General features: G+C 46.9%; 3 protein-coding genes and 1 long non-coding RNA gene across 11 annotated transcripts; 1 reads left to right on the top strand and 3 right to left on the bottom strand.

Moving 5' to 3' along the window:
• Positions 1–1458: 1458 nt before the first annotated feature.
• yrk (Yes-related kinase) lies at positions 1459–11130 on the bottom strand. 4 transcript variants are annotated; one of them, XM_061267238.1, is made up of 13 exons: positions 10975–11130; positions 6425–6489; positions 5863–6140; positions 5608–5710; positions 5382–5480; positions 5209–5312; positions 4984–5133; positions 4602–4766; positions 3347–3526; positions 3186–3262; positions 2958–3111; positions 2743–2874; positions 1459–2572 (listed from the first exon to the last, which is right to left on the bottom strand). In XM_061267238.1, exons 3-13 carry the CDS (start codon positions 6110–6112, stop codon positions 2364–2366), a joined length of 1623 nt encoding a protein of 540 aa, XP_061123222.1. In that variant the 5' UTR covers positions 6113–6140; positions 6425–6489; positions 10975–11130; the 3' UTR covers positions 1459–2363. The 4 variants fall into 4 exon arrangements, with proteins under 4 accessions (XP_061123222.1, XP_061123224.1, XP_061123223.1 ...); XM_061267240.1 differs by lacking the exon at positions 4602–4766 and adding an exon at positions 4290–4445; XM_061267239.1 differs by having other exon boundaries at positions 10979–11121.
• A 231-nt stretch (positions 11131–11361) lies between these two features.
• On the bottom strand, positions 11362–16319 carry sesn2 (sestrin 2). Of its 4 annotated transcripts, none has more exons than XM_061267235.1 (11): positions 15493–16318; positions 14183–14248; positions 13366–13554; positions 13112–13294; positions 12841–13050; positions 12641–12776; positions 12437–12552; positions 12280–12363; positions 12063–12169; positions 11836–11980; positions 11362–11759 (listed from the first exon to the last, which is right to left on the bottom strand). In XM_061267235.1, exons 1-11 carry the CDS (start codon positions 15802–15804, stop codon positions 11673–11675), a joined length of 1635 nt encoding a protein of 544 aa, XP_061123219.1. In that variant the 5' UTR covers positions 15805–16318; the 3' UTR covers positions 11362–11672. The 4 variants fall into 4 exon arrangements, 3 of the variants coding, with proteins under 3 accessions (XP_061123219.1, XP_061123221.1, XP_061123220.1); XM_061267237.1 differs by lacking the exon at positions 15493–16318 and adding an exon at positions 14706–14835; XM_061267236.1 differs by lacking the exon at positions 14183–14248 and having other exon boundaries at positions 15493–16319.
• Positions 14968–17260, top strand: LOC133144524 (uncharacterized). Its single transcript, XR_009710718.1, has 2 exons — positions 14968–15330; positions 16858–17260. It is a non-coding gene; the product is annotated as an uncharacterized LOC133144524 (long non-coding RNA).
• matn1 (matrilin 1) lies at positions 16599–20487 on the bottom strand. Of its 2 annotated transcripts, XM_061267257.1 has the most exons (10): positions 20263–20486; positions 19355–19539; positions 19117–19281; positions 18819–19041; positions 18264–18386; positions 17981–18153; positions 17669–17900; positions 17397–17549; positions 17249–17329; positions 16599–16978 (listed from the first exon to the last, which is right to left on the bottom strand). In XM_061267257.1, the coding sequence occupies exons 1-10, from the start codon at positions 20351–20353 to the stop codon at positions 16929–16931; spliced, it is 1476 nt and encodes a 491-aa protein (XP_061123241.1). In that variant the 5' UTR covers positions 20354–20486; the 3' UTR covers positions 16599–16928. The 2 variants fall into 2 exon arrangements, with proteins under 2 accessions (XP_061123241.1, XP_061123242.1); XM_061267258.1 differs by lacking the exon at positions 18264–18386 and having other exon boundaries at positions 20263–20487.
• Positions 20488–21859: the final 1372 nt, after the last annotated feature.

Raw genomic sequence — 21859 nt, 5'->3', positions numbered from 1 at the left:
ACCCCCCCAGCCCCCCCGCCAAAGTGCAGACAAGAGCTGATAATCACCAACGATGAGCGTCTCTCTCCTCTCTTGCAGCAGAAGCAGCCCTGTTGCCTCTGCAAGATGTGCTGCTGCTGCTGCTGTTCTAACAGCTGGAGGGAGGGGGGGAGGGGGATGAAAACCAATAATGATGATTATAATGAGTGTCTAGAATCTTGTGTGTCAAAAACTACCCTGGGGTGCATGCATGCATGTATGAAAGAGTCCCCAAAGTCCGTTGTGAACTGTGGAGTAAGCATGCCCACATGGTCAGGTGGCACTCAAAATACACCAAACTCGTCATTCATTCATTAATATTCGGTAAATATACGCTGACACTCATGATATAGAAACTAGGCGCAATCTAGTTGTGCATGTAGTAGCGGTTACTCACCACCGGATTGCGGAGCTCAGCGGCGGATCGATGCTCCGCTCCTTGCCCGGCTAGAGGCGCCGTTGCTGGGCTGGCTGCGCGGCATGTCACGGGCAGATTATTCGCGCCACGAGCGACTCTCGGCGGCATCAACGGGAGGAGGGGGATGGAACCGGCGATGAAATAATGTCCGGCGTTGACAGTCCTCTTGTTCTTAGTTTGATGACAGGGCGAAAGAAGGAGTCAGGGGGGAAAGACGAGCGAAAGCACGCACGCCGCTCCAGCCGCTGAGTGTTTCTCTCCAATGCGCCTGTACTGAGCCTACAGTCAAAAAGCATCCGGGGACCCGTAGCTTTGCGTATTACTTGTGGAATTATGGGTAGTTGTAGTTTTCCGACGTAATAGCGCGATGCCGAGCTAAAATAGTAACGTGAACTATTTCAATCAAAAAACAAACAACACGTAACATGTATTAAGATAGGTAATTCAACTGTAAAATTAATGGATAAAATATTTTTTTTGCAATTTGGCAAAAATAGCGAGCTATGAACATGCTAGCTAGCGTTCAAACTAGAGCAAGATGATCAGATCAGACAGACAGACAGAGACAAACGGACAGACAAATAGATAAACAGATAGATATTAATTAGAAACAAGATTGATGTTTTTAGACACGCCCACCATTTTCGTTTCTTCCTCAGTCTTTCTAAGTACCGCGATGAAAGACGTATTTTTTTACTTCCTTGAGGTCCTAAATTGGTCACATGACCGAAAAAAAATCACGATTAATTTCTACTAAAAACTTTTAAATATCATTTTTAAATTAATTCAAATATTTTAATTAACTTAATTAATAACAGTACATGTAATAATATATAATTGAATAGAAAAATAATACACGAAGATAAATAAATAAATAAATTCATAAAATTTGTGCAATTATTCCAATTAAAATTAAAAAATGTATGAGATAAATTTTAGACTTGCTACCAGGTAAGGTCACAGATGCAATGAAATGTTGAACGTCAGGTAAATAAATACATAAAAAAAATATTGCACATAAATATGTGGACAATATCTGACCTTTATTACAGGAGACATGACAGGGTAAAAGTCCACATAAGAAAGGCTACAGCAACAAAAAAGTTCAGAAATATGACATTTTCAATTTTATGCTTTCATTCAACCTACCCTCTCAATGAATGAATGAATAAATGCCGACGTTGCTATAGACGTCTTTGTGATGCGTTAAATTAAAAACTACTAAAAGAGACAGCTCATACAAAACATGAAACACATTCCTCACCATCTCCTGACTTATTCACACGATTGAAGGTAAAAAATATATATGTACGTATATTTTTAGAACAAAGTGTGTGTGGGTGTGGGGGGGGGGGACAATATTTGACATGGTTTTAGAATAACTGATACCAGATTTTATGCCAGGATGTCTGATACAATACCTACTTCGGGATATAAGAAGAAATACGTTATTTCATATATTTGTTTCACTGGCACGACAATAATTTATTTAATTTATATCTAAAGACCCGTTTGAGATTTACTGTTTGAATCTGTTCACACACATACACACGCACGCACACAGACACACAGACACACACACACAGAACGCATAAGAGATCTTTATAATGTTTGTTCTATCAAAACCAGACGGTCAAGCTATTTGAATGGCAAAAAGGCTGGAATGGGTGGAACAAACATTATATGGTGGCAGAGAAAGAAGCGAGGATCATATGCCAAGTCAAATCCTTCCTTTCCAAGCATCGACGTCTCCTTCCTTGTTGTCATGGTTACAGAGTAAAGCAACATCACTGCAGGGCCCGCTCAGCCGAGGTCCAGGCGCCTTCCTCGTCCGTCCCGAAAGGTTGCGAGAAAAGACTGCGTTGGTGTTATATTTTGTATTTTGCTTTTGTGTGCGTGTTTTTATTGTTGTCGTATTTGTATGGGGTCACAGGTTCTCGCCGGGTTGGTACTGCGGCTCAGTGGCGGTAAAGTAATCCTCCAGGAAGGACTGCAGGTACTCGAAGGTGTGCCTCTCGTCGGCCTCGCGCCGCCAGCACTGCAGCATGAGCTCGTGCAGCGAGGCGGGGCAGCCTGGAGCGCAGGCCATCCGGTAGCCTCGCTCTACCTGCTCCAGCACCTCGCGGTTGTTCATGCCTTCCGGGGATGGAGGAGGGCAAATGATGAAGCCATGCGCATTGCATACTGAGCGTACATTGGGCACTATGTCATAATTACCACTACATCGTAAGGATAATAAACGCATTGCGTCACTCCTCCTCATATCATATCATATCAAATTATTCTAAAAGTTCAAAATGTATCACCTGGATAGGGCACACGTCCCTTCGTGATGAGCTCGGTGAGCAGGATGCCGAAGCTCCACACGTCCGACTTTATGGTGAAGCGTCCGTATAGCGCGGCTTCGGGCGCCGTCCATTTGATGGGGAACTTGGCCCCTACAATCATACGTATATTTTATAAATACATGCACAGTCTCTATATCTGCATACACACATACAAACACACACTCACGACTTACCTTGTCTGGCGGTGTACTCGTTGTCCTCGATGAGCCTGGCCAGGCCAAAGTCGGCAATTTTGCACACCAGGTTGTCCCCGACGAGGATGTTAGCGGCGCGCAGGTCTCTGTGGATGTAGTTCATCCTCTCGATGTAGGCCATCCCTGCCGCAATCTGAAACGCCGCATTCTTGATGTCACTGCCAGGAGATTTTTTTTCATGATTTGATTTATTCATTTGTCAATGACCTGCGCCGCCATGTCAACGAGCTGGGGTAGCTTCAGGTTTTGCCCCTCGCCGTCTTTTAAGAAGTCCAGCAAGCTTCCTGAAAAGAGAGCGTGACACACCAAGCGGTGACTCTTAACTTGGGGCACTGCTGGAAACACAACTGCTCTTTTCCAGCGTGTACCTTGGCTCATGAACTCAGTGATGATGTAGATGGGCTCCTCGGACACCACGGCGTAGAGCTGCACCAGCTTGTCGTGGCGCAGCCTCTTCATGATCTGAGCCTCCTCCAGGAAGGCCTCGGGGGACATGGTGCCGGGCTTCAGTGTCTTCACCGCAACCTTGGTGGTGCCATTCCACATGCCTGACATGAACACACAACCCACGTCAAAGCACACGTGGAGAACATAGACGTACTAGGCGTATTAGGAGACATGAACATGCATGCACGGCATGTGAAAGAAAGCACACGCATTGAATGAGCATGCACATGCAAATGTTGTGATGCATGGAAAGCAGTACCTGAGCTACATGGACAGCATTCAGCTGGCTTTTAGGGACAAACTAGACAAACAAAGTCAACGCGAAGATGGATTTATTCAAGTAAAAATAATGACATATTATGTCATTTATCGTAAAAAAATCAATCAATAAATGGGCATTGTTCTGTTTGTTGTGTATGCCTTGGCCACCAGGGGGCAGTACTATTGGCGAGTGACATGATACAGTATGATACATTTTGCAGAGGATAACGAAAATATACCCAAGCATCTGTCTACATTTGTTGCTTCAAGGTTCCTCATCTAACTCCAAGCGCAATGCTAATTTGGTTAGCCCATTGATAGCATTTTACATTGAGTATTCGCATTAAGATAGCTGTCTTTCAGCCAAATGTATGTCATTAAATATATAAGTATTCTAATTGGCTTTATGTTTAGTTTCAAAGCAAATCTATTTTTGCTTGCAACTCAAAACAAAAGAAATCATCTCGCAAAGTATCAATGTACCACTACTAGTATTATAATCTGTCTGTTATGGAAATAGGTAATTAAAAGAACAAAATAAGTGTTGGCCTAAAACAACGAACAAATTGCTTCTTTTTTTTTTTTTTTTTGTCGGCGTCTCACCCATCCACACGTCCCCAAAGCAGCCGTGTCCCAGCTTCCTCTGCAGGGACAATGTGGACCGGGACACCTCCCAGGCGTCCCGGCCCAGGCCCATGGTGAGTGGCGTGCAGTTGGGACAGGCCTTGGTCAGGTAGTAGCACAGCCCATCGTTAGTGTCTTGGGATGGAGCGATGGAATGATGGAGAGGAAGAGTGAACAAGAGGCAAAATGGAACATGCACATGCCACGGCGAGGGAAGAAAACGGTCCGGCCTCAACACGGCCCACCCCCTCCCTTTCCCCGCCCGGCGCAACGCCTCCCCATGCGTCCTACCCATCCACACTTCTCCAAATTGGCCGTTGCCCAGCTTTTTAATCAGCTGCAGAGATTCGCGGGGAATCTCCCACATGTCCTTGGTCTTCACCGATAAGTCGGCCAGCTTGGGCATGCCGCGCTTGCAGCTGCCGATCAGGCGGCAGCACAGCCCCGCCGCTCGCTCTGAGCCAGGCAGAGGGTGGGATAAACACACGGGAAGTAATAGGAAAAAAACACATGGAGGAAAAAGGAAGCCATAAAAAAAAAAAAAAATCACCTCTGCACAAGCAAGCTTCACTAAAAGTCAATATTTGACTTCAGGAGGAACAAAGAGAGCTAAAATCAAACAAACGCAAACTAAAAGGCCAAGTAAACAATTCTAAAGTGTCGCAAATGTTACCTGTGTAGTGCGCCACTAGATCCTGCACGGTGTCAAACTGAGACCTGGTGGTGATGTAGTAGCCGCCATTGTCCAGTTTGCGGATCTTATAATGCTTCACGTGGTCCCCCTTGTTGTCATCCCAGTCGCGGATGGACAGCGAGTAAGCGCCTGCGACGCCCCGGGGAGAAGAGGATGTGAAGGATACATATTATGAAAACAAAATTACAAAAACCAAAGTGCAACCTTTGGTGGTCTCGCTCTCGCGGATGAGAAAAGTCCCCCTCTGGTTGCCGTGTCCCAGCAGTTGTCTCTCCGCATCCTTCCTCCCCATCTTTCCGAAATACCACCTGTCGTCGTAGCGACATCCAGTCACACTTGCCAAACCTGACCTCTGCCGGGCACGCATCCGTACTCACTCCTCGGCTTGTATGGAGTCGACCGGAGCTACGTAGTTGGACGGGATGTAGCCGGCGTTGCCCGTGTCCAAAGAACGAGCCTCCCACCAGTCGCCCTCTCTGACATCAAAACCGACCGAGCGTTAAATTGTCACCGGGCGGACATTTTGTGAATCTTGAGTTACAAGCATGCTCATGGAACAAATGAAGCCCTTGAGTCAAGGCAGTGGCATATGTTTGCACGTACGTGTTGTTGATGATCTGAAACTTCTCCCCCTTCTGGAAGGTGAGGTCATCCTCGGTGCGAGCGTCGTAGTCGTAGAGCGCGATGAAGAGCGTGACGCCGACGCCTAGATTGTAGACAAAAGAAGGCGCTCACCAAAGATTCTTTAGAGACAATCAGTGCGACTTTTTAAAAAGGAAGCCGGGCTTTTGTAACCTTTTGTCCGTTTGTATTTTTTTTACCATTCTGCAAGCTCTCGCTAACTGAAAATGTCCCTACTTGTGACTCCGGTGGACCAGTGCTGCGTGTTGGAGTTGGGGAAGATGGTGCCGCTGGAGAATCCCTTGTTGAAGTCCGGTATGACCTGCGTGGGGTCTGGATAGTAACCCCCCTGCAGTGGGCCCGCCGATGAGGTGCCGTCGCCGTTGCTAGGAGACTGGACCGAAGCATTGGCGCCACCGGAGGCGCCAGTTAAGGCGGCCGCTTCCAGTTTGGCCGACTTCTTCTGCTTGCAACAAGCACAACCCATAGTCGGCGCCGACGGACAGGGACAGCGTCTGGACACGATACATTTCATTAGGAACACACGTTACGACGAGAACGGCACGAGGGGACCTAAAATGGAACCTTGGGGGACACCGTAATTCATTTCATAGCTTGTAAAGGAGCATTGATTCAATCCTCCAAAATCATTTTTAATCTTTGTTGCTAAGATAGGATGAAGCTACACTTACTATTACTGCTATCTCAACTTTGACCCATTATGTGATCAAGTCACACAGCATCCATTTTGTGTTCGAGGTAGACGTGAAGAAGAAAGGGAGTGACTTTTTCCTCTCACCTGATGTTTTCTTCCAATGTCAGATCATCTGTCGATCAGCATCGCTGCTGCTTCTGCTGCCGCTGCTGCAGGGAGGCAAACAAAGAAGTACAAGTTATCAACGCGGAGAACAGGAGAGAAGGAAGACAGATGTGAGGTAAGCCACATCCTCTTTTTGGCCTCTCACTGTTTCGAAAAGGGACGCATGTGTCACCCTTGCTTGTCAATTGTTGAGCATGCATGTGTGTGGTGAAATAACCTGAGCCTATACTAATATGTTGGTGTTCCTAGCCCAAAACTACATGCCTCTGGAGTTCGCTCCCAGCCCATCACGCAATCTTAATCCAGTCAAACAGATGCCGGCACCCAATCTAGCACTCATAATAACGTACAAATGACAAAACGGAAAAATAAGTATCGCATAAAACAAATTCAAACCATATCCCAATTAAGCAATATTAAAGGTTTTAAAATATGCCATCTCAATGCAAGAAGCATCACATCAAAGCTTGATGAAATAAAAATACTCACTGAACAAGGCAAACCACATCTTCTCATCATTACAGAATCGTGGCTTTCTCCTATCACGCCAGACTCGTTTATCTCCATAGACAATTATCAACTACACAGAAGAGACCGGCCAAATAAACCTGGTGGTGGTATTCTATTACTAGTATACAAATTATACACACACACAGTAACCCCAATCACAACAGAAACTGAAACAATGCAACTGGTCATCAGCTTTACCAACCAACATGCAATCACAGTTATTGCCAGTTACAGGCCGCCAAACACAAACCCCACAGATTATATTAAAAATCTATCCAATATTATAAAAAATATAAAAACAAAGGAATATATCATAATTGGCGACTTGAACTTAGACTACAAAGACAAATCATCCAAACCTCTAAAAAGCATGGCAGAAAAATTAGGACTCCACCAACTGATAAAAGAACCAACTAGAATATGTCACACTCGCAGCTCTATTCTTGATCTCATCTTCACTAATCAACCTGCAAAATCCAGTTATCCAGTATTCTCAGCTCACTCAATAACTCAAAGGCCAAAGACATATATGAACTAAACACAGACTTCTACAAAACCCATGCCAGTAGCTTCCTACCCCTAATCCTCCATTTAATCAATCTCTGCATAAGACATTCCATATTTCCGACTGCGTGGAAAAAAGCAAAAATTACCCCCATATTTAAATCAGATGACCGAACAACCTTATCCAACTACCGTCCCATATCAATCCTCCCACCTATATCAAAACTTTTAGAAAAAACCCTGTCAAAACAACTTATAGAACATCTTGAAACAAACAACCTTCTCAACAACTCACAATTTGGCTTCCGATCAGCTCGTCTATCTGCACAGCTACTACTCACAGAATATATACGCACTTCTCTTAATAAAGGCCACATCACAGGAGCAGTCTTTGTTGATTTCCGTAAAGCCTTTGACACAGTTAATCACCAAGTACTCCATAACAAACTAGCTTCCTTTCATCTTTCCCCCTCAGCGCTAACTATACTCTCATCATACCTCTCGGATAGAAGCCAGGTTGTTAATATTGGTCAGGCCACATATACTCCGTTACCACCTCCCACGGGTGTCCCCCAGGGCAGCATATTGGGCCCATTATTATTCATTATGTACATCAATGACATGCCTAACATATGCAAACAAACTCAGATAATATTATCAAAGTCAAAGTCAGCTTTATGCTGACGACACAGTTATTTTCACCTCAGATTCGAACATCGAAACCATAAACTCCAAACTTACTTCTGATCTCCAGCTCCTACATGACTGGCTAAAAGTAAACCATCTGACGATCAATATAAAAAAAACTGAAATAATGTATTTCCACTCCCCTAGGAAAAACATCTCCATAACTGTCCCCATTACTCTATCCGATCAAACTCTAGTAGTCACAAACACATATAAATATCTTGGAGTCCACTTAGACTCCCACCTCACCTACAAAAAACATGTTAACACTCTCACTAATAAGCTCAAACAGAAAATGTATGTCTATAACAAGATCAGGCCATATCTCACCCATAATGTCTCAAATATTTATCTACATTCTATCATACTGTCTAACCTATCATACTGTCTTCCCATTTGGTCTCTCACCACAAAAGAAACTCTGGATCCTTTAGCCAGACTATACAATAGAGCATACAAAATACATGGCAGACTATCAATCTGGACCCATCACTGCAAGTCACTTGCACGCTCCAATGCACTAACCTTTCAGAATTACCCAATTCTCATGGCAATAAAACTCTTCCATCAACTACATAGAAATTCTTTCCCACCTATAGTTAATTCACTCATCCCAGGCCGTAATGAAAGACAGGCCCGCATCACCCGCTCAGTTACACAGGACCTCATCCGAATCCCAGCATACCAAAACAATTTTGGTCATAACTCATTTATCCGCACATCTATTTTAATCTGGAATAAGATACCCCTTCAAATCAGATCCGCCACCTCTAGGATGCAATTTAAACGGCTATACGCATATTTCTTAATAACAAACCAAACTTGCACCCATTAACAATAAGATATATATTGTATATATTGTATTGAAATGTATGTAATGTTATAGGAACCTGCTGTAAAACAGTTCTTGAACTGAGTCAGGCCAGTCCATGAAACTTTGATGTTACATGTCGACCTTTCCTTTAAATAAACAAACAAAACCTGCGCCTATACTAATATGTTGGCGAGTGTGTGAAAAGTTACGCCAAGGTCGTTGCGTCATGGCAACGGGTTCTCAAAAAGTGACCACAACATAATAGAGCATCCAGACGCTTGATAAGGTTCGCCTGCAAGTTGTCGTCGGATTTGTGACGAGCTTCTGAATGCGGCCCAGCCAGCCTCCCCCAATTGTGCGACTTTGCAGTACCCACACACCAAGCTGACTATCGGGTCCAACATCAGGGGAGAAACAGGAAGTTGGCCATGTTTATGCTTCCTGTCCACCCCTCTGATGGCTCCCCCCTTTTCCTGGAAATTCACCCTACCGTTCACACACTCATATATGCCACACACACACACACACACACACGCGCATGCCATTCTCTGTCCTATAAGTGCAAAAATACATATAAAGGCCATAAAACTAATAGGCTTGTGCTGCGTGGTCACATGAATCATGTCCACACAAAAAAATAAATCTAAGCGACACACCCTTTTCCTGCACGGACAACTGTGCAGATAAGCTGCTCGCGCTGGGGAATTCTGCAAACACACACGCACACAATTGCTATGTACAGTACAGAGTTTTGTACTTTCACAGTGCAAGTTCTTCTTCTGCTCTGTTGTTCCTCTTTCTCTAACCTTTCTTTGTCTTGCTTCACCACACTCGCACATTCCCAGGAAGGCCTGACAGGATGCGGAGAGCAAGTGTGCAGGATGATAGGACAATGGGAAGTCTCTCACACACACACACACTGAAGGTACACACTCAAGGGAGAGGGGGTGAAAAGGAAAAGCCCTGTTTCCGCACCATGTCGTCATATCCTCCCTCAATCTGACATTCCGGAGCATTCCGGGGGGCTAGTTGCTGTGGCAACCGCCAGACCGACGGGGTGCGCAGGTATGACGTCCACCTGACTTCCGAGGAAGCGTTAGCGGCGTTTATGACAAGCCAAAGAGACCACCCGCCCGCACCTTGTTCCTTCCTCCTGTGGAAAAATTCCAAGCGGGCTACCCCACCTAAGATATGGACAAGCGGGGATGAGCGGGATGGGAACGCCATCTCGGAAGGCTTCCACCTAGGGAATTTTCTCGGGTGAATTTGTGAATTCCGCAAGAAGTGATCCATACCAGCTTTATCGTTGAACTTTGGTATTTAATATGGATTCAGCGTGGACATTCTCACTCATTCAACTTCCTTTTTTTTTTCTGCTTGTCAGTCCGTCAGCATTCCAAAGTGACTCAGGGATATCTCTTTCTCACGCACGCACGCGCGCACACACACACACACACACACACGCACACACACACACACACACACACACACACACACACACAGAGAAAACATCTGAGAACATCGGGGGTGCTTCATATCCGACTCCTACCCTAAATAAAAGTTAAGACAAAAGCCAGAGTCAGCAAAAACGCACACACATACGCAGTTGAAATCCACGACAGGTATGGGCAACTTAACGGATGGTCACGCCTCACGCGTTTTCTCATCAGTGGGGGTCGAAGGGAGGAGACATTAGTTTTATTTCGGCTAGGAGTCAACTTGGAACATCAGGTCAACTTTTGGCAACTCCGTGTCAACGCAATATCTTACATCTATCCTGATAAAACACAACAAAACATGAGGCACCCATGAAAGATAAGAAGGACAAATCAACTTGACTTCAGTGTTAAACACAACCAACGATAACAACCCCCGTAGAAACACAGGAAACACACCAAATTCCCATTTTGTAGTGTTATGCAAGAGATTCCTAAATGCTATGTGGGAAGTTTAGGTCAAACAAAATCTGGACATTGAGTCCATAATGATGAAAAGGAAAAAGAATCGAACTTACAGACCAGTGGATGTTCTCTGTGAAGCCCGGCGTCCACTTGCCTGGCTGCTGCGCAACTTCTCGTCGTGAATGTGCGTGCGCGCGGCCTGGACCGGAAAACCAACAGTACATCACTAGTCCGGCCCACCCCGTTGGGGTGGGGGTGGCGCCTCTCCGAGCACGCACACATTGTGGACTACAGAGCAACAGTGGGCTACTGGGGCTGGTGAAGTCACAACAACAGCATGCTTGGGAGCGGATTCAGAGTTGCAAACTTGAGAAAGGGGAACGTGACTCCCGCGTGAGGCGTGACAAAGCTTCCTTTGGACTTTGTCTCTCCCTTGTGGTGGTTGTGTGCATCGCATGTATCATGTGGGAATGAATATATTGAAAAGCCACAGCAACCGCTTTGGTTGGTGTCAAGTTACTTTATTGAATAGAAAAATACAAGCTTTTTGGTCATTTTCCTATGCTCAGCCCTCAGAGTACACTTAAGGAGTGAGTATGAAGTAGTCATCGTGCCGCCATTAAAAAAAAAAAAAAAAGATCAGCAACATGAACGTAGCGACGTCGATACTTTAGGTGCAAAAGAAACGTGAGAATTCTGAATTGGCACATGCCGCGTCAACATGCTTTAACACTGGAACATTTGGGTTTAAGGAGAAGAGAAAAAAAAAAACGTACAGCTGGCTCAGCTTCCGCAAAGGTTGTGGTGGTGGTCATCTCATGTAGTGAGTGATGGCTCGCAGCGTGTACAGCAGCGCCGCCTGCATGCGAGCCTCCAAAACAATCAGGTTGGCATGCACCTGGCAAACACAAAATGACAGATGATAGCAACAGAACGTTTCAACTCGTAACACAACATGACAATGCGTGTTGTACCTTCTCTGAGTGGCGGAAGTGCCTCCAGAAGGCATGGTAGATGTGTGCGGTGGTCTGCTCGGGGTGGCAGGCCATGGTCTTGACAAACGCCTTCAAGGAGCGCTCCAGCAGCACGTTGACGCCGCCGTAGTCGTAGTCGTCATAGCTGCCAGACACGGACACAGCGGTTCGTTTATGGATGTATGTTGCCGGCCGGCGAGCGATGGAGAACAAGAAGCTGCGCTGACCGTATCCCGTAGAGACAGTGGATGTAGTTCCACAGAGCTTTGCGAAGCGTGTGCGTGTCCACGCCCTCGTGCATGGCCATCCTGTGGTAGGTAAGGTTGCTCACCACCTCAAAAGAAAAACAACTCCATCACAAAAACCAAACCCTGAAGCGTGTGACGAATTTTGTTCCTAGCAGTTTAGACTACGAGGTGCCTGCGGAAAATTGGGGAGCGCTACCTGGAACTTCTCATCCAGCAGCTGGCCCATGTCCGGCAGCAGCCTGTTGACCAGTGAGTAGCCGTGGTCCTCCCACGAGTAGTCCTGCATTCACCCAAAAGGCAACGTCAAGTGACAAAGGACAGGTGAGGTCATCAAGAATCGAGGAAGCCACGACCTGGGCTCTCATGGTGGGCGGAGCCTGCTCCCCTCTGGGCGCAAAGTCCTCGTATCTGAAATCCGGGTCCTCCATGAGGTGAAGGAGACTCTCGGGCGGAGCCCCTCGCACTAAAGCTACGATGAAATCACAAGTTTAATACGAGCAATGTTGCATACGGAGTCTCATGCTCGACCCACTTCTTGGTTTCATCTAAGGACGCACCGGTAGGGATACTCTCGCTCCGCTCCCTCTCAAAGCGTGTAACCATCTCCTCCTGCGTGCATTCTTCCTCCTGCTGCTCCTGCAGCTCCACCATCCTCTTCATCAGGACCTCCACTTCCACGGCACCGTCCGCCAGCTACGCGCCGACAACCGTGTTCCAATTCAGTTCTGCTATAGTACGGCAACGGGTTGGTTCTTACCTCCTGCCGACCGTCCTCGTTTGCGGGGCTGCGGGTGGGGTGCCCGGGCGACGGCGGCCGGAAGGTGTGGCCGCCTGCATGCTCCGGCTCGGGATTGAGGCCGCAGCCCCACACGAAGGAGCAGAGCGCGTGGGCGTGTGCCATCAGGATGACGGCATGGATGAGCTCGGCCAGAGACCAGCGCAGCTCGGCACCGGGATAAACCAGCTCCTGTGGATGGACGCATTTGCAAAAGAATCATTCAAGTAAACAACAAAAATCCAAGGCAGACCTGGATATGCAGCTGCGTGATGAGCCAGGGTCTGTGAGCAAGGAGCTTGTTGAGGGCGTTCAGGCCTCTCAGTTTGGCGGGGGCACGCTCCAGTCCACTCAGCCAGCTCTCGTCTCCGCCGGCCTCCAGGAAGCTGGCGCTGTGCTGCTGCACCACGTAGGAGCAGTGGTGGCGGGCGGCGGCCTGGGCAGCACCACAAAAAGCTGGATTTAGGCCACCTCGGTATTACCTTCCTACCTTTTAGCATGTCTCACCATGATGGCGATGTAGTGTCTCCAGTGGCGAGGCAGGGGTCCGTCCATCTCCAGCAAGGCGTGCTGGGTCCTCAGGAAGCAGCTAAGGTAGGCGGGGTGTAGCGCCATCACCATGGTGACGTGGTCCACGCGGCCCAGAGACAGGAACGACTCGATCAGGATGTCCTGGTCCGGACCATCTTTCAAGATCTAAAAGCAGTGGTTAAATGTTGAAGACCAGTCTGCAGGCTTTCTCTAGTGCACAGGTGTCAAACTCAAGGCCCAGGGGCCAGATACAGCCCGCCACATCATTTTATGTGGCCCGTGCGTCATTACTAGAATTGCAAATTGTCTTCACTTTTAATATCTTTTATTTTTATTTGACCAGTTCTTACTCGTCTGATTTGAAAACGAATTATTTGTCAGTTTGTTTGGTAGCTTTTACTGTTTATAATATGAGGTGCTCATACATTTATTTAGGTTGACAGTCATAATGGCCCTCCAAAAGAAGCTATGACTACAAAGCGGCCGGCGAAAAAAAATTGTTTGACACCCCTACTCTCGTGGCTCACTAAAGAATCCCTACCCGAGTGTCATTTACTTAAGCACAATACATTTGCATTAAACCATGATATGTGTTTTTAGGTACCGAGCCAATTATGCCTTTTCTGGCATCGCTCGCCATCACATCAATTCAAAACGGGAAGTCAAATTCACTTATAGTTCTGCTGTTTGAATCGCAAATCTTAAAAAAAAAGAAAAAAAAAAGACGCAGCTGCTTTTTAGGCTGGAGCTCAATCCGATCGATTGCGTGCGATTAAGAATGGAGACCACTCGCCTGTTTGGCAGGAATAAAGGCGCTGGGACCCGAGGCCAGGGCGCGAGGAACTTTCACTCCTTGCTCCTGGCAAGGAAGAGGACAAAAAGTTGCGAGTTGAAAAATGGGAAAAAAGCTGACGTGACGAGATCAAGGCGACACATCATTGCAAAACTGTCAACACGTCAAATGAGTCAGGCAAAAGTCTCCAATTTAAACGACGTGCGCTGGAGTCTGTACGGCTCTATTGACTTGTTTGTGGAAAAGTGCTTTTGTCAGACAAACGTGGTCTAAACTGATGCTTATCTCCACCAAGGGGCTTGTTGTTTCATCAGACTCCTAATATTGACTTCATTTGCTCACAAAAAAGAAATAAACAGATCACCAACTCAAAAGACAATAAGAGAACACAATCAAACTGTACATTTCAATCCAAAGTATTTCCCATCTAAAAACAGACACTTTGGACTAAACTAACATCTAAGGTTGTTTTCTTTGGTCTCAAACATTGTCTAAAGGAAACATGAACAGAAACTAAACTCACCGACATGTCCTGTAAACAAAAATCCTTCTTTGCTGATTTTGCTCGGAGCATTTTGAGGAAAAACTGCTGCTTGTTTGCTATGAATCGAGTAAGTCGGTGGGGGAGTGAATGTGCGAGAAAAGGGAGCTGCAAGAGGGCAAGCCGTGACCAAAAGGAGGTGTGGCTAAACCAGGAAGTAAGCGCGCCATGACCAAAAGGGGGCGTGGCTCGGGCTGCTTGTTTGTGTTCTCACCTCAGAGGAGTCTTGCATCACCTCCTGTGGGCATGTCTGTTGAAACTAGTTATCAGACTTCATTGATCAATGTGCTAAAGTTACTGCAACTGGGGTCTTGTCAACAAATAATCCAAATCTAAACTTCTACGGCTTCGGTGTTTTCATTTGCAGGTTGGCCTGTCCATTAATTGTTAAAAGGGGATGTCAAAATGATCCGCTTTCACTCCACAGCATGCAAATGTTGTGCTCTTACTGTAATTTCACGGCATGCAAATGTTAGGCTCTTTCTGTAACTCAGCTTGAATTAGAAGATTTCACTGCTGGTCCAAAATTGAAGTTGCAATCTAATGTTGAGGCCAGCGCTGAAGCAAACTAAGATGTGAGCGGTACTTTGAGGTCATGGGGTTCGAGGTAAGCAAGGATGCAGCATGTCCCATAAAGTTGACATTTGACAGTTTGTGTGCACTGTTCCATAAAATTTATTTTCTTTCCTCAATCTAATCCAAAAACTGTTCATATTGTCAGATGAGAATAAAATAGGATCACAGTGGTCCACTTTTAGCCCAGGCTTACCTGGGCGGCCCTCAGCAGCTCGATAGCCCTGACACGCACCTCCCGCAACGGACAGGACCGGGCCAGCCGCAGGAGATGCAGAAGCGTCTCCTTGCCCAGCCGAGTCGAACCGGGAGGGTCCAGACCCAAACACACCAGAACTCCTTGGCTGAGTTGCTCCAGCGCCGCCGCCCGCTCCTCCTCGTCCCTGCTGCACAACCGCGCCAGGGTCTTCGTGGTGGGCCCGCCTCCGTTTTCGGGGTCGGAACCTGGGCCCGGTGCGCAGTTTCCGTTGGCGGGGCTGGCGAAGCCGGTTTCGGGGTCGCTGGCCATTTGGGCTGTCTGCTTGCAGTCGAAGGAGCTGATCGGCTGACCCTCCGCCGTGAGCTCCGCGCTAACTGTTACGTTGTTTATCTCGAAAAGTCGGTGCCGGAGGTTGTCCGACGCCCCAGGCTTAGTGAGCGTACTGCGCAACCCCCGGTTCCGTTAATGATTAACGCTGATGCGGTGGCAGTGGACAACGTTCGTGTGAGACCGATATTCCTCCGCGCATCCCCGGCGCAAAATTGAAGACAGTCCAGCTCGGCTAAACTAAAATAAGCTAAGCTAGCCTAACGAAGGAAAAGATGCTACAGTCTAAAAAGTAGTTTATATAAACGAGACACGGCGACAAAACGCTCCCAAGTGAAACGAGGTGGCAGTCCGGCTTGCTTTGTGGTTTGAAGACGGAGCGACGATGAATAAAAAACAAAAACGAGCCGGAGGAGAGCTTTTGCTAGTTTCGACGCTTTCACTCAGCTGTCGCTTTCTAGCCCTCGCCGGCAGCGTCATCATGACGTAAGCGGAACCTTTCGGTAATTAAACAGCGTACCTGCTAAATAGTTTTTATGTTTTTAAAAGTTACAAGAAACGAGCTATTAAAACCCCAATGTATTCAACATTTCTTAAACATATACTTGCAAATGTGTTAATAAATTGTAGTGAAAAAATATGGAAAATGGGTGAAAAGATTAAAATGACTACAATAAATAAACTTCTGCCCTGAAGGTCCCTGAGGTCCTGGTAGACCACGTGGTGTGAAATCGAGTGTATCGTGTGTGATCAGTGTAAATAATCGTGATCAAACCTTAGATGTACTTCCTGCATCACCTTTATTTAGGAAAATAAACACCATGGTTGTACCCTTATTATTGTACAAATCTTTATATTCATTTTCTTGTATTTTATATACAAGAAGAGAAGGGGTGAGGAATAGGACAGACAAAAAAATGATTGATTGAAGGCGACACTTTTTTTTAGGGGGTACTATCAGTGTTTCCCTATGAGGGAAGACTTGTATTAACAAAGGCACAGTCTCCATGGCAACCGATGCTTTTTGTGTCCCAGGAGGCTGAGGGTGGTGGAGGAAGAGTGAGAGGTGGTCTGCGGCTTTTTGAAGGATGGCGTGATGCGAGTCCTCAGACGATTTTGTTCTCCAGCAGAGCGATCCTCTTGGACATATTCTCTAGTGAGACACTCGTTAAGATCAACAACAGCAGCCGTGACATAATAATGAAGGCTACTTTTTTAATGTGGGACCTTTATCACACACAAGTTTTGACAAGATCTGACCTTGTGGAGTTCGTTGACTTTGGCCTCCACACATTGATGAAAAGTAAATTGTTTGGCAATTTAGTGCTCTGTCCAGATTCTAATTTGGTAGCACTAAAGGGCCTAAAATGGCCACTGGGTAGCAAAATGGCTGACATTGTGACTCAACTCTTACGATAAAGGATATTTTTCTTTGTTAGTGCCTGGAGGGCTTCTTCTACTTTCTTCTGGAATTTCACCAGGGAGTCACACTCGCACGGGTCCTCCTCTGTCGGGAGAGGGAATTGAAAAACGAGTTGCAATGACGTTATGCGATGCAATGCCGATCTTCCAACCTTGACAGATGTTAATCTGCAGCTTCTTGGCGATCTGCGTCATGGCCTTGAAGTCAGCCGTGTAGAAGTAGTGCTCGCCCTTGGGCTCTGAGGCGATCTCCTTCAGCTCATCCTCCACCGCGTTGCCCACGCCCACCGCATACATCTTGAAGCCTGCCGCACGGAGAAACATCAACGTTGAAATACACTCAATCTGGATTTGAAGCACCATTTTTGGGGAAAAGAATCAATGTGTTGACTGCCTGGGAATCCATTTTGGAGGAAGGGCTTACCCATCTCCTTGGCCTTCTTGGCGGCGTCGCCGATGTAGTCCTGGCTGCGTCCATCAGTGAAGACGATACCCACCTTGGAGACGCCGGGCCGGGCGCCGTGGCCCACGCTGAAGCTCTTGTCCGTCAGGTAACGCAAAGCCTGGCCGGTCATGGTTCCCCTCTCCATGTAGGCCATCTTTTTCACTGCCTCCTTCAGGTCTTTCTTGTTGTTGTGGCGCCCAAGCGGGAACTCCTGAGGGCGGCAGAGTGACAATGGCATTTTTTAAATTTATTTATTACAATGGAAAAAAAAAATCCAATGGGAGTCTTTACCTGCCGGACCAGGCTGGAGTACTGCACAAGGCCGACGTGCGCTTTGCTGTCTGACACGTCCAGCTTGTCCACGATCTGGTTGATCCACTTCTTGACCAGTTCAAAGTTCTCAGGACGCACGCTCTTGGAACCGTCGATCAGGAAGACCACGTCCGTCGCCGAGTTGCTGCACGCTGCCACACATGCATGCCCGCATCAGTCTCGCGCGGGAAGCATTTATTTTGGAGAAGTTCCAGCGTAAAGGAGGGGGTGGGGGGCGACGTTGTTTTCCAAATGCGCTCACCACTGCAGCTGCGGCCATCGTCCATCAGGGTAAAACCTTCTTTGCAGGCGCACTTGTAGGAGCCGGGCGAGCTGACGCATACCTGGTGGCAGTCGTGGTCCCCGGTGGCGCACAGGTCCGACACTGTGTGTGTTTGCGTGTGCCGTTGGTACGCACACACCCAAGCGCACAGAAGGGGATGTTAGGAGAGAAAAATAACGTCTATGTCAGTCGCTGGGCTTTTAATGATCCACTGTGAGCTTTTGTTTGCATGCAGTGAATCCTTAAAACGGGAAAGGAAGTCAACAACTACACAACTCTTGACATACAGCAACATGGAGTGGGGGGCGGGCCTCATGAGGGAAGGGGAAAGGTAACGTATGAAGCAGCTAAGTGTAGAACTATGTCGGTAGCAGGGCCAATAAATAATCGCAATGATTCCATGGAGCTATATTGGAGGAGAAAAAGCAAGTGCATGATTTTTTCCAAACCTTTCAGCCCTACTACCGACTGTACCTACCTGGTAGCTAAGCTTCCTTCCTTTGTGGCTACCGACCTGCTTCTGTTTCTTCTTACCACAGAAAGCCTCCTGGAACTTCTTGGTGAGTTTCTCGATGACGCTGTAGCTCTCCACGTAGTCCACGTGCTCGTCCAGCGGCTCACTGGCCATCTGTTTCAGCGTGCTCATATCCACGCGGCCCACGCCGATGGCGAAGATCTCGATGCCGGCGTCGCGTGCGCGCTGGGCCACGTCTTTCACGTTGTCCTGGGGGCGGCCGTCCGTCACGATGATGGCCACCTGCGGGAACGGCCACCGAGGTCATTTGGGGAGACGGCCACACTGAGGGCGACAAGGTGTTTGCGTGCGCGCAACCTTGCTGATGTCAGGGGACTTGGCGCGAGCACCCTCGTTCTCGCTGAAGGCCACGTTGAGGGCAAACTGGATGGCCAGGCCCGTCATGGTGCCCGTGGACAGTGGCTCCACTTTGGTCACCGCTTTGATCAGCGCCGCCTTGGTGCGGTGCGTCTTCAGTGACACCTGAAGCACATCCGGGCCATGTTAGAGATCTATTTTTCAAAATGAACCCTCAAGGCGTAGCGCGTCTACGTGCCTCGTTCTTGACACGGCTGGCGTAGTTGACCACGCCCACTCGGGTGGCGTTGGGCCCCACGTCCAGGCCCTCGATGACCTTGGCCAGGAAGACTTTGACCTGCTCGAACTCAGAGGGGCGCACGCTGCGGCTGCTGTCCACGATGAACACCAGGTCGGTGGGGCGCGTCTTGCAAAGCCCCGCCGCTGCAAGACATCAGGAAAAATACATCATGAATGCAAAAAGGTTGGGCGTAAAAAAGAATAAATAATAATTATAATGGCTGGCTGGACAGAGGTCCAAGGTCGGCAGTGTCAGGCCGCAGTTGTAAGTAAGAACTTGTTCTTAATTGTTTGCCTTGGTAAATAAAGGTTAAATAAAACCAAATAATAACTTTAAAAAAAGCAATAACTACAATAATGTTAATTATTACAATAATTTAATAATTAATAATTAATACAAATAATTCCAAATTATAATATGAATCAAATTATTATAAAATATTATAAAAATAAATAATTTTTTGGGGGGGGGACGATGCGGCAACAATAAAAATTGAAATTAAATAAATGAGAAAATAAGAACCAAATGCTAAACGGTGATGTCAATCGATTTGACAGGCAAGCGAATCCTCAGTTGAACCATCACCGATCTCCCTTCTGGCCCTTCACCTCTGTCCCTCCCTTCCTCCAACGTGGAGGCCACAAAACCGACCTTAGGCCACACAGTTGCACAAGACCGGAGGAGTCGTAGATTTGCACTCCATCGCATGCATGCGGCGCAAACATGCACCCATTTCATCTCAAGAAACAAAGATTTCTTTTCTTGTCAATATGAAATTTAAAAAACATCTCTTTTGAACAACTCACAATTTGTCCTCTTATCTTGACACAAAATGAGCTCCATCCATCACAGCTAACATTACTCACCCATCGCGGCGGCCGTGCGGAGGTCCACGGTGGCCTGCGCGCCCGTCAGCGCCAGCATCAGCGCCAGGAGCAGCGGCGGTGGCGGCGTCATGGCGGCAAGCGAAGGCAACAGGACGTTTGAGTCAAGACAGACGGACGGACGCACGCACCCTGGGAGTTCCTCGCCACAGTCAGAGTGAGACTCAGGGACTCAGAGCTGCAGGTTATCAATGCAAGTGCTTCATGCGTACTCAGCTTCCCGCCCCTGCGCACACACACACACACACAACACACACACACGCCCTCTTTTAGTTAGCCATGTTTGTGCCTGACAGAGGGAAATACCTGCCCTGGGAGGACCTAAAATGGTGGTCAGGGAAAGGCAAACACACCTAGGATGGACAGGTATGGTGTGTGTGTGTGTCAGGGGATACAGGGGCAGCTGGAGTAAGGGTGCTCGGATGGAGCCAAATAAACACCAACATGAATTCCTCTTTTCTCCCAAAACACATTCAAAGGAAGTGGCGGGGGATCGACGCACACACAGAGCACTTACTGTGTACATGTAGGAGCATGCGTGTATGTGTTTAAAAGGTTCCAGTGGTGCTTTGACTTAGAAATTGGTCTGTGAACACTTGCAAATTAAGTTTGATTTCAAAAGTCTTAAAAGGACTTTTACGTGGCATGGCATCCCCCAGGGGTCTTTCCTTTGCCCACTTGTTTTTCATTTTTTACTGCAAAAGCAAAGAAAAAAGACACCAATGTTTATTAATAATATTAACATTCATTAAAAAAATTAGACTTCATAATTGTAACGTGACTGTTTTCTTTCATTATTGACTTACAAATCAAATTCCATTTGGATAATAATGTCATTTCATAATGACTTCATACAACGCATGAAAAAAACGGAATAGTTTTGCAGCATTCAGACTTTTTTTTTCTCATGCTATTGTGCCTAGTGTATGTAGGCTTAATTGGACATTATGCTCCATGCTGAATTATTCTCTTACATCGTGACTTTTGTTATGTACTGTTTTGAATCGTAATTTTGTTACTTTTAAGAATTGCGCCAAAGGGATTGTGGGAAAATCAGCTAATGTTAGCAAATGCAATGTTACGCAAACTAGCATTTTAAATGTAAGAACAACTTGGGTTGTTTCATTGATGGAATTATACAATATTGACTGTTAGCACAATTTGTTTTGTACCTCATAAACTTAAGTCAATTCCACTAAGCGTGTTTAGGAAGTCTTGTGCTGGCAAAAACACATGGAGGAAAAAAAAACTGCAAGTACGTACTAACCTCCTAAAACGTGTTTAGAGCAAAGTTGCGAAGTCGTCGCTGCGGTGGCGGCCGAGTGGCCTCCGCCGGGAACCCCGAAGACGTAAACACGAGAAGAAAAAAAACATACTTTCATCAATACATTCACATATACAGTACATATACACACACATCAATGGGGGCCACATACACATGCAACAGAGGGCCCTCTTTTTACCACCAATGTCCCACCCCACCCTGCCGGCCGAGCACGCATTCCTCGAGCCTCCTTTTACACATTCGCACAAGCGCGCACGTACACGCACACACACACAAGCCGCAATTCAGGATGCA

The sequence above is a fragment of the Syngnathus typhle genome, linkage group LG20 (genome assembly GCF_033458585.1).
Source record: "Syngnathus typhle isolate RoL2023-S1 ecotype Sweden linkage group LG20, RoL_Styp_1.0, whole genome shotgun sequence".
Classification (NCBI taxonomy): Eukaryota; Metazoa; Chordata; class Actinopteri; order Syngnathiformes; family Syngnathidae; genus Syngnathus; species Syngnathus typhle.
This window is presented reverse-complemented; position numbering and strand designations above follow the sequence as displayed.